Source organism: Arachis stenosperma, chromosome 3 (assembly GCF_014773155.1).
Source record: "Arachis stenosperma cultivar V10309 chromosome 3, arast.V10309.gnm1.PFL2, whole genome shotgun sequence".
Taxonomy (NCBI): domain Eukaryota; kingdom Viridiplantae; phylum Streptophyta; class Magnoliopsida; order Fabales; family Fabaceae; genus Arachis; species Arachis stenosperma.
This window is the reverse complement of record NC_080379.1, coordinates 166358685-166375735: the sequence shown is the minus strand read 5'-3', so window position 1 is coordinate 166375735 and position 17051 is coordinate 166358685. Positions and strand designations below refer to the sequence as shown.

The 17051-nt window shown below is 34.5% G+C and overlaps 2 protein-coding genes and 1 long non-coding RNA gene across 4 annotated transcripts; all 3 read left to right on the top strand.

Annotated features, from left to right (window-relative positions):
* Window positions 1–170: 170 nt before the first annotated feature.
* LOC130965287 (probable mitochondrial adenine nucleotide transporter BTL3) lies at window positions 171–3444 on the top strand. The gene is made up of 4 exons (XM_057890036.1): window positions 171–932; window positions 1223–1526; window positions 2350–2817; window positions 3019–3444. The coding sequence occupies exons 1-4, from the start codon at window positions 454–456 to the stop codon at window positions 3091–3093; spliced, it is 1326 nt and encodes a 441-aa protein (XP_057746019.1). The 5' UTR covers window positions 171–453; the 3' UTR covers window positions 3094–3444.
* Window positions 3445–8187: 4743 nt separating this feature from the next.
* Window positions 8188–9262, top strand: LOC130967435 (uncharacterized). Its single transcript, XR_009081335.1, has 3 exons — window positions 8188–8312; window positions 8589–8731; window positions 9167–9262. It is a non-coding gene; the product is annotated as an uncharacterized LOC130967435 (long non-coding RNA).
* A 1174-nt stretch (window positions 9263–10436) lies between these two features.
* Window positions 10437–16963, top strand: LOC130969646 (calmodulin-binding transcription activator 3). 2 transcript variants are annotated; one of them, XM_057895477.1, is made up of 13 exons: window positions 10437–10682; window positions 10883–10939; window positions 11380–11499; window positions 11977–12092; window positions 12290–12378; window positions 12690–12732; window positions 12829–13036; window positions 13200–13301; window positions 13420–14195; window positions 14333–15030; window positions 15349–15913; window positions 16036–16359; window positions 16633–16963. In XM_057895477.1, the coding sequence occupies exons 1-13, from the start codon at window positions 10643–10645 to the stop codon at window positions 16732–16734; spliced, it is 3240 nt and encodes a 1079-aa protein (XP_057751460.1). In that variant the 5' UTR covers window positions 10437–10642; the 3' UTR covers window positions 16735–16963. The 2 variants fall into 2 exon arrangements, with proteins under 2 accessions (XP_057751460.1, XP_057751461.1); XM_057895478.1 differs by lacking the exon at window positions 10883–10939.
* Window positions 16964–17051: the final 88 nt, after the last annotated feature.

Below are 17051 nucleotides of genomic sequence, written 5' to 3'. Positions count from 1 at the left end.
AGAACTCTGAACTTCAGTTTAATAAAGATTTAAATTAGAGAATTCGTTTCCTAATTCATACAAATTTCATTAGTCATTTACCTTGTTCGCCATACAGAATCAGAATATTTCTTTCCTTAGTACAGCGATATGCGTGAAAAAATAGGTAAGTTATATTAAAATTTTAAGAACGACAGTGTTTATAGAGATAATCAATCTAATTAAATGAAGCAGCATGATACCATGTTCCACCAACCTGTGCGTTGTTGGTGCGGCGGTGTAAGCTATTCAAATTCATCGATTCATTTCAATTGCCTAACAAGAAGACACGCGCACATGTCCTTCTCAATCTCACCTTAGACTCCGACATCGCATGATTCCCCACCACTTCTTCCTTGTTACTATCGCTTTTGTCACCTTCTTGTCTTTCAAATATCATAGTCCTTTACATCGTACCAAACAACAGCAACAACAATGTCACACTTGATCAAACTACTACCCGAACCCTCTGATTCATTCTACCCAGGTGGTCTCTTTCTACATGCTGACACGCTTCCCACCTCCTTCGTTTCCTTTGTTCCTTCTTCTTCTTCTTCTTCTTCCTCCTCCTCCTCGGACAAGGAGTTTTCCAACACGGCTACGGTTTCGTGTTTCTCTCGAGGTCCTAGAAGAAGGGTCGGTTTCGAAATCTTCAGATCGGAAGGTAGAGTTTATGGGGTAGGTGGTGGTGGGTTCTTGTCGTTGAGCTTGTCCATAGACCGAAGCGATGTGAATCAAAGGTACGCTTCTCGAGAATCTTCTGGCGAGATTCTGGTGGAGGAGCACCTTGAGAAAACTGTGTCTTCTGATTCTGAGAAGGTGGTAGTGGAAGCTCGAGAGAAAGAGAATGGATCGGGTGCTATGAACATGACCAAGCATCTCTGGGCTGGAGCTGTGGCTGCCATGGTTTCAAGGTCTTCATTCCTTTGATCTATCTCTTAATCTTGTTTGGTGATTTTAATTACTGCGCTGCACTTCACTGATTCATTGCTCTAAGAAAGCTATCGTGCATTTTACTATTCTTATTTTTCCTTTTTGATTTTTGGTTTGACATGATTGAAAGCTATCCAATTGGATTGAGAAATGGAAATCAAATGAGACAAATGAAGTGCTGCATGCTGTTTCTCTTTGCCTGTGCATTATGATTTTGATTTGAAGATCATACACAGTTTGTTATCTTGTGTATTATTTTTTTATTTATCAGAACTTTTGTTGCACCTCTTGAGAGGCTTAAGCTGGAGTACATAGTTCGTGGTGAACAGAAGAACCTTTTCGAGCTCATCCAGGCAATTGCGGCTTCTCAAGGGCTGAAAGGTTTTTGGAAAGGAAACTTTGTAAATATTCTTCGGACAGCACCCTTTAAGGCTATAAATTTTTATGCCTATGATACTTACAGAAATAAACTAATGAGGATGATGGGGCATCAAGAATCCACAAATTTTGAGAGATTTGTTGCCGGTGCTGCTGCAGGAATTACGGCTACCCTCCTCTGCTTGCCCATGGACACTGTGAGTGGAGATATAGATTCTGTTACTTTTATCTGTCCTTTCTTATAACTTTCTTGCTTTTGTCCCCAAGACTTCAAATTTTTCATGAGTCTGTGAAGCTATCAAAACATTATTGATAACATAGATTCATTCTGTTAGGCTTGTTATGCTTAGAGAAATGTGATATCTTGGGAATTCAAGGCAGGCTTGTCTATGCTGCATTTGTTTGTTGCAGATAGATATGCTGCAGTCATAGAGAATTATAGATTGTAGTTACCATGAGTACTAATTTGTAAAAAAAAAAAAAAGGCTGTTGCTAGCACAAAAACACCAGTTCAATCCGGTTCTCTTTTGAATAGGGTGGTGTTGTGTTAGTTGAAATTAAAGAGTATTACTTCCTGCCGTTTTGAACGACCTATCTTTCTAATATAATGTCTATGATTTCTAGGGCTGTGTTCGGTTCCATGTCCATCAAAGACATAAACATGGTATCATAGGATATAAATGTTAGACATGAGATCTAAATTTTTTATTACAATTTTATCTCTTCAAAATTTTAAATATTCCACTTTCTAACCTTACCTCGCCACTTATTACCAACAACTTCTTCCTTATTAGAGATAAAATTGGTTTTTAATGACAAACGTGTTTATGTCTCTTTATCAGTGTCTCAACAACCAAACAGACTACATGTATTCATTCATATACATCTGTGTCTATCTGAATGTATCTCGTTGTATCTGTGTCTTCATTATTCTAAGAGAGTAAACAGCCTAGATGTTCAATCACACTCTAATCTGCGAATCTAATTCATAGTCTTACAATTTCCTTTAATTTCTTTCAGATCAGAACAGTAATGGTAGCACCTGGTGGTGAAGCCTTGGGAGGTGTAATTGGTGCCTTCCGCCACATGATCAAAACTGAGGGATTCTTTTCTCTTTACAAGGGTTTAGTACCCTCTATTGTTAGCATGGCACCTTCAGGTGCCGTCTTCTATGGTGTTTACGATATTTTAAAGTCAGCATATCTTCATTCACCTGAAGGGAAGAGAAGACTCCAGCATATGAAAGATGAGGGTCAAGGGCTGAACGCTTTGGAACAACTTGAATTGGGTACCATTAGAACTTTGTTGTATGGTGCTATTGCTGGATGTTGTTCCGAAGCTGCTACATACCCCTTTGAAGTTGTGAGGAGACAGCTTCAAATGCAAGTTCGGGCAACAAGGTTGAACCCGATGGCAACTTGTGTCAAGATTGTTGAACAAGGAGGTGTTCCTGCACTTTATGCTGGACTAATTCCCAGCTTATTGCAGGTATGATCTCTTATGGAGCACATTAAATTTAATTGAATTAGTAGTTAGGAAAATTGAGCAAAAAATTAGAGTTAATAACTTAATATCACTCTGGTCTTGAATTGTTAACCTCGTTGTGAAAGTTGAGTTTTGAATCTTAGCTCATGTGTGTCATGCTTTTTTCATTCTTGTCTTTTGATATTCATTGTTTATGAGTTTCAGGTGTTACCATCAGCTGCTATTAGTTATCTTGTTTACGAGTTCATGAAGATAGTTCTCAAAGTAGAATCTACATAGATGATTATGGCAACAATTCAAGAGCCAGATATAGTTTGAAATATGAATACAAGTAGTATTACATTCTTTTCCCTTTTACTAGATGTGGGAGAGAATCAAAGATGTCTCACACAAACAATTAAGTGATGTTTCCTTACATTTGGATATTTTGTTGTTCTTATACGGTTTACTTCATAAACATATGAAGAAAACAGGAGAGCTTTTCATCTTCATAAAAACACTTGACCATCTCCTTCACTCAATATGAGATGCTGAGGGCTTCTCTATGTTGAGTATAAAGGGCTACTTTTTGTTTTACAAGTAGTATAGTTTTAATTTTCTTAGTTTCTTAAACAAATATACACTTTTTTTATATCTTAATAGGAAGAACTCATTATTTAAAAGCGTCTCTATAGTTTTAATAAATTTGCAAATTAGATCTTTATACTTTTAATAAATTATGTAACCATGGCGTGGTGGCGTAAGAGTAAGTAGAGGAAGAGAACAACAAATTATTGATCCTGTTGTTATTGGACTAAATAACAATCAAGAAGAACAAGAACTTATCGATTTCATGGTTAATGAGAAGCCGATACTAGAACAACCGTAAGAAATAGCATTAAAAAGGTTCAAAAAAAAAAAAAAAAGAAAATCTGCTATTTCTGATAACATGTGGTGTATTTACAAGAGTTTGAAAATAATTTGAGTGTTGCTAATGATCTGTTTCTTTTTCACAAGTCATTAATATTTAATAGTGACAATGCTGAGAAATGGTTAGATGCCATAAAAAATAAGTTTAAAGGCAAATTAATGGAACAAAATAAAGTATGAGACTTTTGGAATTATGAATTGAGTGTAAATGGATCTTTTAAGCCTAAGCGTGGTTCTCGTGGTAACTTTAAACGCTACAAAACTCATTTTGTTTTGAAAGGTTTTACTGAAAAGATAATGTTAATTATAAAAGATGAAAATTCAAGTGCAGTTAACTTGGATTTGGATTATCTAAATTTTAAATTTCACTTTAAAGAGTAAAGTTTGATCTCTCACTTTTGAATGGTTTCTCTCTCATATTTTCTCTTGGTCTCACCTATAAAATAAATGGTGAAAGATCAAACTTTACTCTCTAAAGTGAAATTCAAAATTTAGAGAATCCAAATCCAGTTAACTTCACGTGAAGTTGATAGTTGAGAGACGTTAAATGATTTGACTAATTTGATTAAATTTTTATTTAACTGTTCAGTTATCAACTTCACGTGAAGTTCACTGCATTTGAGTTTATACCATTATAAAAATACTTTTTCATTGATTAGTAAAAAAGACTCTTTAAAAACACATTAGCACCAATATTATATATAGTTGTTGATTCTTTAGCTAAAGAATTACTGCCTAAAACATTTACTAGTTATGTTTAAACAATAGGTATTATGAATTTATAAGAGCAATGTATGTTTAATGAAGTTTGTAGTGTATGAATATTAATATTTTGAGCTCAAATGAATTAATGTTTTGTGTTATCTAGTTTTTCAATTTGTTGTATAAATGATAGAATTAGAATAATCAAGTATTGTCTAACGAAAAAAATGTGACTGACTTTGTAATATATATAAGGGACTATGTTGATTAAGTTGTTAGTTCTATTTTTATCATGATAAAGCTATGCATGTAATTGTTTATAAATGTGTATTATGATAAATATATATTTTAAACTATTAATTAAAATAATAACACATGGATCAATAAGTGGAAGAATGTAAGAAATTATATTATATTATATCTCATGTATGTGATGTATTTTATTTTATTAGTTTAAAATTTTTTAATTAAATAATAAAATAAAAAAAATTGTATAGATATTTAAAATGTAACTAATTTGATGAAAGTTGATTTTTATGAAAAAAAAAAACTAAAATTCAATTTTTTTTAATTAATAAAGTCTTTATTCTTTATTTATCATCAATAACTTAATTAGAAAAACAAAAATAAGAAGGCAAAGGAATAATAAAGTGAATTCTTCTCAATATTATTATCATCATAGATTAAGGTTAATAACTTTTTTTCATTTTTACTTGTGATAATCATAAATTTTAAAATATTATTGTGAATGATGGTTTATGATATACACTATAAATTATATTGAACTTATAACTGAGGTTTGGTGATGTTAATGATATTGTAAATAATTTTAAGAGAAAGTTTGAAAATCAGTATTTTTATTAAATATGGTCAGTACTTAATCAGTAAAAAATAAATAATTTTATATAATTTTACATCATTAAAAATATTAATAATAACTAATTAATAATTACAAATTAAAAAATTTATTGACTCTATCGCTCTTCTAATTTTTATCTTCAGAAGTTTCCTTCGTATGAGATTGATTTGGATTTCCGTGAATTTTCTAAAGGCATGTTTTGGTTACTAGTTGTTGACACATGCATAATAATAATAATAATCTAGCTGGAGAGGGAGTTGTTGCAATGGACTTTTTAACGGTTGAGGACTTCTCTCCTTAGAATATGAATATGGTGTAGTTTATTTAAGGTTTAGTGTATTTTTTCTTTCTTTTGCACATATTTAATTATTCTGTTCATATGATGAATTGTAGAAGATGATACAAATTTTTAGAAAATAATAATAGGCTAATAACGAGCATAATTTGTGAATTTATAATAAATTTTTAGGGTTTAAATATTTTTATAATATAAAACTCATCTGTTATAGATAGAATTTTAATTTTGATTTTTTTATAGATAATTTTGTCATTTTATGAATATTCATAAATAAAAATGATAGCTTTTTTTATTTTTTGTTTTAGAAGAGGAAAGAAGGAGAAAAGGGCCTCTGCCCTTTTATTTTAGTATCGGGCTTAGTTTTCACGCTGACTGGGCTTACATTTCACGTTTTAGTCTTCGGACTGATAACCGCCACGCTAGCTTAGATTAAACGCGAACATTAACATTGGGCTTAAACTTTACGCTAACACGAGGCTTTTATTGGGCTTAAACCTGACGCTAACTACGTTATATATAAAGGGCTCACATTTCACTCTGGACATAAGCAATCCGTTGATCCCTATATTGGGCTTCCTCTGCCATCACACTCTTGGACCCTTTATCGTTTTGGTCCAATATGCTTTTCTTCTCCTCCCATGACCAAAAAAAAAAAGGACTGCATACTTCAGAGTGCGCCAATGTATCATCAACATTCGTTAAAATTTCCCGCGAGTGTACGGCAACCCACACCGTTGCCACCGCGACGGCGGCGGAAACGACCCCCGACAGCCGGCGCACAGTCGCCTCCGAACGCTGCTGCTACATTCCAAAACCCTAGCGCCTTTTCTCCATAGAGTTGCGTAGCCATTTCAGAATGCTCTAGGCTTCACTCCGCAAAGTTCATCGTTGTGCTGCTCCAGTGCACCGTCGGAGAATTCGTCTTGGCATGGAAGGTTTTTCAGAGGAGCTGTTGTGGCACTCCAGGAGGATTCTTGGAACACTTTCGGCATCAAAATGGCAGCAGGTTCCCTCACTTCCCGTTCCCGTCTCATGATCACTGAACACAAGGTATATTTTTTATTAAGGGGGAAAAAAAACTTGTTAGAGAATTGAGAGTTTTAAGTTAAAGAAATTTCATATTGCAATGTAGTTAAGATTCAAATATGATTTCGTTGCTATAAAAGAGTATACCTTGTTTTGTCGGCTTTGTAGGTGAAAGCGCTGTGCATTCCTTTGTTGGGGTCGGAAGAGTAACTTCACTGTATGATTTAAAAATGGCAACGTGAATGAGGGTGCTGATGATTGAAGAACTGGGAAGCCCAAAATGCAAATGATGATGCTAGAAGTTTCGTTGAGCCTATTTCGATGTGTCTTCCATTTGAGGTTAGATAGCACCTGATATCAGTTTCTTCATATTCCTTCAAAAGCAGAACGAGGTTTTCATTTTTTACTTCGCTTTCGGTCTTGACCTTCAATAGACATACGCTGTCCTTTTTCTTGGTTGTATTTGTGTTCAAGTTCATTTTCTATCCTTCTCTTTTATATAGGTATTAGGTAGCATCTCACAATAAGTACACTAGTGCTTCCAACCGTGCTTTCTCGTGGTGGAAAGGCTTGTGGAGCATTTCCAGAGTTGGACTGAGGTATCAATTAGGAATGAGGAGGGCAAGAGATGGATGGTGTGTTTTTGTGCTATTATGTGGAATATATTTTTGGAACGAAACCGGAGAATTTTTCAAAATAAAGAAAAACTGGTAGAGGAGATTATCAACATGTCCTTTTAGAGGTACAAGGAGTGGTTAGTTACTGACCCTTTTTGTTGTTGATGGCAATCCTGGAGATGACAAAAGGGTTTTCATGGTTATTATGGTTGCTTCGGTTATTATCCTTGTTCATTTGTTTTTCCTTTGTTGTAGCCTCTTTGCTCCACTTTGTGTGTTAAGCTTCTCTTTCAAATAAAAAGATATAGTTATAAATATGAAGGTGCAGAAAACCAAGCATGCCAAAACTTTTTATGACAAGAAGGTAATATTTTCTTATTTTGAACTATTTAACCCTTATGTTTGTTTTCATATTCATTATTTTCTGATATATTTTCCTTTTGCCTCAACAATTTTTTAGCTGCCGTTCTATTCTGTTGTCTCTCTCAGTGTGGATGATAATGTCGAGTTACATATCTTAGAAAGCTTATTTTTGGACCGACTTACATTTTACTTAGGTAAATATACCCTTGGGAGTTATGAAATTATTCAATAGATTTGTGCTTAGTAACTAAACTGGTAAGCTTTAAATTAAATTTATTATATTTGGAAAAAAATTTGATATGTAGTAATATCCCGTTAGTAATTTCATTGTTATTTTAGAATGATCTTATATTAGCTTGAAGATTACTATTTTTTCATTCTATAGATTTGTTACTAGGAAATTTGAGAAAAATGCAGATAAGCCAAAAGCAACGATGTGGCTACATATTTCACAGATCAAGGATTTCAGAAATTTGATTTTTGGACGGTCAATATTATTTTATCTTTAGATGTGTTTCTTTCAATGTTTTTATTGTAAAGTGGGTAAAGTCATGATTGTTTTTGACTATCCTTTATATTTTCCCTTATCAATTTTATCACTATATATGAAAGAATGGAATAAATTATGAAAATGCTCTGCTTTGCATTTTGACCTAGATGTAAAGCTCACTCACCCGGACATGCACTTTTTCCCTAGTGATTCTCAATTTGCAAATCCAAACAGGTTGTTTCTTTACTTGTGTTGAAATTCATTTTGAAGTCCAAATTCAAGTCTTCTCTAAATTGAGCCCTTTGAATTGATTTTTTATATTTTGGACATTCAGGAGGCTTTAAACAGCATATAATTATCTTTGCTGACGGATTACTAGTTTAGGCAAGGGTTCTGATCTGTATTTCATTTGGTGTGTGCATGCTGGTTTTCTTCAGTTTCACAAGTGCTTGGACTCGGGCATAATTTTAAGTTCAAGAGTGAAAGTAATTCTTTTTCCCCATTAAACAGGTGAAAACTGAGATCAAGCTAGAGAAGAGAAGGAAGGTCTTGACCAGAGAATGGAAGAACTGTTGCAGCACAGAAATTGCTGATCAGAATGTGTTGAAGGGTCTTGAGAAGAGGATAGAAGAGCTCTATGTTAGGTAACACAGGTAACTTTCACAATTTCCTGTTTTAGTATTTATATATTGCACTACTAATATGCTTTAAATTTAACCGATTTGTTCTGAGCTTCTGATTGTATGCTTCTGTTTTTGTCTGTTTATGGATCAAATGCACTAAAAAAAAGACGGTCATAACCGCAGTCCCTTCCTTGAAGAACTTATGAAGTTAAATGTATATGTTGTTCCTTAATTTTGCCATATGAATCAATCTATCTTTTTATTCTCCCCTTCTCATAGGTAAATTTTTGCTGTTGATTTTGAAAATCTTTCTTGATATTTGACTTTCATGGTGAGCAATTTTTCCTTTGAAATTTTCAGTGCCTATTTTTCGTCAGACTCATTTTTTTCCATTCCTTTCATTCATGATAAAATAAAATAGTTGAATATCATTTTATTTATCTTGATTTTCTATGTTAATGCTAGGGTAAATAAAGCTTGGTTAAAATTTCTGCTTTCAAGACGTCCGTTTGAATGGGATTATCATACTATTGACTATTGAGCATGACCTATTGCTATCTTGAAGACAAAAAACTATTGAGGTGGGTCCTTTCTTTTTCTCTTTTAGTTAGTACCTCATGAGTTGAAGAAGTTAATCCCTTAAATGCAACGAAATTCTTCGAACAATGCAATAATTATGCAGGGTTGAGGTCCTTAAGGAGCCTCTCTGTCTCCAAGGAAAAGCAGGTATATTATAAAAGTTTAATATATGATAAAAGTTTAATTTTAATACATTAATAATTATATTATTCTTTCGTTTGAATTATTAATTTATTATCATATAATGATACAAATAATAATGTCTTAAAAATAATTGGTTTTAATTATTTAATAATATATGCAAATTAAATTTATTTTAGTAAAATGTAATGTTGTCATATATATATATATATATATATATATATATATATATATATATATATATATATATATATATATATATATATATATATATATATATATAAAACATTTTAATGTAGTCTAGAATTTATATGAAATGAAGGGTGAAAAAGAACAACTTATTGGCTCAAGAATTTCTTTAATTTTTATTCATTAATTATAGCGAACTCGGCCTATTTTTACGTAGCCAGTTCTAAGCTTGAAAAAACGAGGAGTTGTTGAGTGTGCACGTAAAACATTGAAATACATAGCCATGATGCAATGACGTTCTTAAAATTATGTTGGCTTGTGTTAGATTTACGACAATCAACCAACATCTCAAAGCATAAACACAATGTAATAAGTAATAACGGTCTTGATTCTTGTACCCAACCCTATTTGGTGGGACAAGACTTTGTTAGATAAGTATTAGTCACTATTTATCGCGGGTGGAGAAAATGACAAGAAGAGGAGACAGAGGTGCAATATAAATATGGACCAGAAAGTCTACGGGTGAAAGAAAGGGTATTTGCGAAGGTTCGAGGAAAAAAAGGTTAGTCAAATAGAAATTGAGAAAGAAAATATATGAGTCAAACAAATTTGCGTCACCCTTTGACAAGTGTAAAGTGGCGCTTCTACTTATTATTACGTTATGCTGACACTGCTACACTACTCTTGCTAGTTGTACGTCCCGCACTCCCGCGTCGGAAAAAAAAAAAGCAATACAGTATCTCTTCCAAAAAACATCATTACATTCTCTCTCCGCGTTAAACCTTGATTTGAACTTTCCAACATTACATTACACATTACACATTCATTCATCATTGTACTACAACATCTCTATCTCCTTTTGTTTAGATTTTTGGGGGAAAAAATAAAAAAAAAAAATACGTAGCCTTGTCTAGTCTGAATGTTTTTTCCGCCCAAAATCTCAAAGACAACTCTGCTTTGCTGCTTACAGTTCTACAAAACTGCAGTTGAATCTAACTCAGCCCAAGTGACTGTGACTTGGATTCCATTTCCATGGCTGACGTCAAGTGCTATGTTCCCCCTAATCAATTTAGTAAGCGTTCTTTGACCCTCTTTTTGCGGATTTGCATGCTTTCTTCATTCTAGTTGATTTCCAAAATAGATATGTGACTGCTAGAATCATAGCAATAGCATCATATTATAGGAACATTTCCCTATTTCCCTTAACAAGAACTCTGTGAGGCCTTTTTCTTCCAGTCCCAAAATATTAATTCTGATTATTACTCGGTGAAGAAAATTTTGCATGGTTTTGTAGCCAGCTTTCTCATCTCAGAATAAGGGTGGACAATGGTTTGTGTTGAGTTTTGAAGTCTATAGTCTCTGCATGTTTGAACTTGGTTAGCTTAGCTTCAACTGCCATGTCTTAGTACTCAGAAGTTATTTTTCCCTTTCTTATTTCTGTAGTTTGGTTGACTTGGTTCATAAGAAACCGGACTAGATAGTTATCTTGTTAGTGGTGAAAAGGGAATCAAGTTGCTTACAAATCTTGGTATGCGTAAATCGGGAGTGAATTGCAGTCTCTTGTTGTCCATGTTTGCTTCAATATATATTGACTAAAGAATTGAAGCTTTCATTTTCTATTTCTTTTTCTTCTCTTCTCTCTTTTTTCCGTCCACTTCACTGACCTGGGTTAGGGAAGCAGTACTGTATCACTGTTATTAATTGCGTTTCTCTGAGTTATTTAAAGCAATATGTATCAATATCTAATTGCTATTCTCTCATGGAAACAGATATTGAGCAAATTCTTATAGAAGCTCAGCATCGATGGCTGCGCCCAGCTGAAATTTGTGAAATTCTCAGTAATTATAAAATGTTCCAAATTGCTCCAGAGCCTGCACATATGCCGCCAAGTATGATTCTCTTCGTCCCAAGTCAACAGTTGTCTTGAGTTCTTAACAACTTCCTTTTACTTGATTTGGACAAAAATGAATTAAATTCTTTTTCTGTTACTTGTTTTTCTTCTTCTATTTGAAAGGGATAAGGGGAGTGAATTATTCATGGGCACTCTTGGTTCGCATTTTGATTTTCTATTTTAATTTCCAGTGTTCTCTATTTTCAAGATTTTGTTGCGGGAAAGAGAAAATAGGAAAAACAATAAAATCTTGTTTTCTATTTTCATCTCTTGGTTTCACTATTTCTTTCACAAAATCTTCAAAACAGAAACACTAAAAATGAAAACAAAAATGCAAACGCAAACTAAACACGTAATATTTTCTAGATTTAACATTTTATGAGGTGACTTGGGCCTGCACTATTGTCAAGCATCAGTGTGCTGTGTTTGATTTCAAGATGTTCCTCTGTCTAATTATATTTTTACTTGACATTAGGTGGTTCACTTTTCCTGTTTGATCGAAAGGTGCTGAGATACTTTAGAAAAGATGGCCACAACTGGAGAAAGAAAAAGGATGGAAAAACAGTGAGGGAAGCTCATGAGAGACTTAAGGTAAATATATAGAAGCTAAGATCACCATCATAAGTTTTATTACAAGTTACAACTCACCTTTAGCAGGCACTGAAATGATAAATGAAGCTGTAAGACTTATTTATTGCCATTGAAAATGAGTTCTGCTCTAGGACGTGTATCAATAGCTTCTTTCTTTTTTATAAATTATTAATTTGAATGGGTTGTGATGCTTTTAGGCTGGAAGTGTGGATGTGTTGCACTGCTATTATGCACACGGAGAAGAAAATGAAAATTTTCAAAGACGCACATACTGGATGCTTGATGAGTAAGATTTTTTTTTTGTTAATGTTATTAAAGATCTCACTAGAGGTTCTCCTTTATATTTTTATCCAGGAAAATGAAAATTTTCAAATATGCACATACTGGTCCTTGTGTAGGTGTTTCTTCTTGGTTAATGGTGATTTGCTTTGCTTTACCTAGTGCCGATGAGAAAGATTCAGCAACAGTTGATCACATTCTTATGTTTAATTTAATTATATTCCAGAAATTGATTGTTTCTATTTCATGCATCCAACTGTGGATTGACCTCTTCTTGGTATCATCTTGCTCATTTATTGTATCTAAATATTGTTGTAGGGAACTCTCGCACATTGTTCTTGTCCATTATAGGGAAGTGAAGGTAACATGCTACAATTTTATCTGCTATTTTTTGGAAACTAGTTAGATGGTCAAGATAATCTTTAACACCCCCCTCCCTTTTGCTTAAAATAATCAGGCAACTAAGGCAAATTTTAGAGGTGCTGCCAAAGAAAATCAAGAATCTCTTCCTTATGCACAAATTGACAAACTACCAGGTTCCACAGAGAAGGAAATTTCTTTATCATGTAGTCTTCATCCACATAACTACCAGGTTCCATCACATACAATAGATACAACAAGCATGAAGAGCACTCAAGCAACAGAATATGAAGAAGCTGAGTCAGGTATTTCTTTTTGTAACCTCATTTTGTTGATGATTTCAGATGTTTTACTTTCAAGAATAGAGAAACATAGTTGGGTTAATATTTATGCCTTAGCTCTTTAGTATTTTCTTGTGTTTGTTTGTATTTTGTATTTGTAAGTTGTAACTTGGTGTAGTGTTTACAGCATTGAATAGTTACGCAAGTTCAGAAGACTACTCCTTCCTTGAAACACAACACCCAGTTGTTGAGAAGATTCCTGATCCTTATTGCCTGCTGCAGTTCATAAGTAAATTTCTTCATTTTTATTTGCTTTACGTTTTTATCTTCCATATATCCACGCCTCTGTATTCATGCACGTTCTTACCTAATATGTTGTACTAATTGCAATATTGAAACCATCACAGATGAACAAGAGAAGTTGTGTGGCACTCCTGGGATGAATCATATCATGCTCAGTCAAGCTGGCAAAATCAAAGACATTCATAATGTTAGATTGGCATATGAACCCCCACAGCACCTTGGCTTTTCAATGTGGGAAAATATCTTGGAAAATAATGGGAGAAGTCAATACATGCCTCTTCAACCCGTACTCCCTGAAATCCAACCTGATAACATGGGAATCAATAGCAATGCCTCTCTATTGAGGTCAAATTCCACCACCAATATTACCAAAGTGAATGGGACAGAAAATATGGTACAAGTTGAAGGAAATTGGCAGGTAATGAATGAGTTATTATTTGATCCTCAAAGATCCTTGGAACAGTGTCTTATACATCAAGATAGACCAAAGGTTCTTATGATAGATGACCCTCAAGAAAAACTATTAGATGCAAAAGAGAAGATAGAAACCAATAGAAGCCTGGATGGAATAGGTGATACAAATTTAACTCTGAAGAAGGCTCTGTTAGATGGATCCCTTGCAGAAGAGGGTCTGAAGAAGCTTGACAGTTTCAACCAATGGATGAGTAAGGAACTTGGAGATGTGGAAGAATCTAAAACTCCATCCACTTTTAGTGCTTATTGGGGTACAGTTGAAAGTGAAAATGATGTGGACAATGCAACTATTCCTTCCGAAGTGCACCTGGATACCTATGCACTGGATCCATCTATTTCCCATGATCAACTTTTTACCATTATTGACTTTTCCCCAAGCTGGGCATTTGAAGGCTCAGAAATTAAGGTGGATCTTTTGATATTCTGTACTTGCTCTCAATTTTGATGTTATGTTCACTGGACTTTTTCCCAACTCATTCATATTACTTCTTCAGTTCTATAATTTTGATTATTTGTTTCTTCATTTGTTACAAACCTTTACAGATTCTCATTTATGGACAATTCTTGAGGAGTCTACAGGAAGCAGAACAATGTAAATGGTCTTGCATGTTCGGTGAGGTAGAAGTGCCAGCTAATATCATTGACAATGGTGTTCTTTCTTGTTATACTCCTCCACACAAAACTGGGAGGATTCCTTTCTATGTAACTTGTTCCAATAGGTTAGCATGTAGTGAAATACGAGAATTTGATTTCCGAGACATTTACACTCAAGAAGTCAACAATGCAGCTGAGCAGAGAGAGAGCATTTCTGATAATTTCAGTGTGCGATTTGAAGAGCTGCTGTACATGGGGCATACCTTACCTCAAAACTCAGATCCAATCTGTGTAAGTGAGAAATCTGAACTGAGAAGTAAAATAAGTGCTTTGCTGAGGAAGGAGGAGGATGATTGGGATAAGTTGCTGAAACTCACTCTAGAGAAAGATTTTTCTCCACAAAATGTACAGGAGCAGCTGCTTCAAAATCTTTTGAAAGATAAGTTACTTGGGTGGCTCCTTCAAAAAGTCATCGAAGATGGGAAAGGCCCTAATGTATTGGATGAGGGTGGCCAAGGAATACTTCATCTTGCGGCTGCTCTTGGCTATGATTGGGCCTTACAACCCACAGTAATTGCTGGTGTAAATGTTAACTTCCGCGATGTAAATGGATGGACTGCTCTTCATTGGGCTGCATTCTGTGGCAGGTGAGTACTTTAGTGCTTGTAGAATGAAATGCATTTGATCAAAGTAGTATTTGAAGCTGATTATATCTGTCTACCATATTATAAGTTTATAACTCACATCATGGCCCTTATATTTATCACTAATATTAATTGAAACTTTGTTGCTAGTATGTGAGAAATAGTTTGTTATAGGCTTGATGGATGAAATGTCTTCAATCAAGAAACTGATAAAAGTTCTGCTGGGAACTGTATTAAAAATTCCAACAGAATCTCGATAAACTAATTAGAGTACTTCAATGATTGGGCTTTCTTTACATACGTCTCAATTCCAATTTTCAGGGAGCTCACAGTTGCTTCCCTCATCTCTCTTGGCGCAGCACCTGGGGCGCTGACTGATCCAAGCCCAGAGCATCCTTCTGGTAGAACACCAGCTGACCTGGCTTCTGCAAACGGTCACAAAGGAATTGCAGGGTATCTTGCAGAATCTTCAATAAGCGTGCAACTATTATCTCTTGATATGAACAGGGACACGAGAGAAAGTTCTGGATCAAAAGTAGTATACAGAGTCCAACACAATACTACTGAAGTTAATGATGATCGCCTATCATATGAACTGTCACTGAAAGATTCACTGGCAGCAGTGTGTAATGCCAGCCAGGCTGCTGCACGTATTCATGAAGTTTATAGAGTGCAATCTTTCCAAAGAAAACAACTGAAAGAATATGATGATAAATTTGGAATATCTGATGAAGATGCTCTTTCTCTTATAACTGTAAAACCACACAAGGTTGGACAACGCAATGAGCCTGTACATGCAGCTGCAATACGAATCCAGAACAAATTCCGCAGTTGGAAGGGCAGAAAAGAATTTTTGATGATTCGCCAAAGAATAGTTAAAATTCAGGTGTGTCCCAATTGTTATAAATGGTCATACTGTTCACATTTATCTTTAATTTTTGTTCCTATTCTTCTTCCAGGAACGCTTCTAATTGATATGATTCTAACTTCTCAGTTTCCATTATTTAGGCTCATGTAAGGGGGCACCAGGTTAGGAAGAACTGTGGAAAGATAATTTGGTCAGTTGGAATTTTAGAAAAAGTTATTTTGCGCTGGCGCCGAAAAGGTAGTGGTTTACGTGGATTTAAATTGGAAGATGTTCCCGAGGGAACTATGGTACAAGATACACAGTGCAAGGAGGATGAGTATGATTTCTTGAAAGAAGGCAGAAAGCAAACAGAGGAAAGGTTGCAGAAAGCCCTATCCAGGGTGAAGTCAATGGTTCAGTATCCAGAGGCAAGAGACCAATACCATAGGCTGTTGAATGTTGTAACTGAGATCCAAGAAAACCAGGTACTTTACCCCTTCTTTTACGAGTTTTTATCAATTTTCCTGCTTTGTAAATCAGCGGGATGTTCTCTTTTTTCCCCAGTCAATATATCAAAGCAGTAATTTTCATTCTGTTAAAAATATATCCAAACGTTCTCAAGCTCAACCTTGATTTCTTCGTGTAAGATTTATGAATTCAGAGTTGCATCAACTTGAGAGCATTATATCAGGCCTTGCACATGACTGTTTGTTCTGTTTGTGGAAGTAAAGAACATCTTGTGTATATGCCTTTTGCAGCTAAAACATCATAGGAGTTCAGAAGAGAGAAGAGAATTTGATAACCTCATTGATCTTGAAACTTTGCTGGACGAAGATACTTTCATGCTTACAGTCATTTAGAATTTAGCATATGTTCCATTGTTTTATGGAATAGAATGAGCAGTGCACCTAGGAGTCTGGCGATGTGTTGCCTTAGTTTTGATGTTTTTTTTTCTTTTTTAATAATACTAATTGTTCCCTGCTTCCCCTGTACAGCAGATAATTGCTGAAATGCGATGTTATAGGTTCAAAGCGATGTAACTACTAAAATACTCGACTTTAATCTAATACCTTGGTCATACATGAGTTATGGTAACGCAGAATGATACATGAGTTATGGTAACGCAGAATGATACTTCTTTATTCCGCCCAACATTTCACAATAAAATCATTTAATC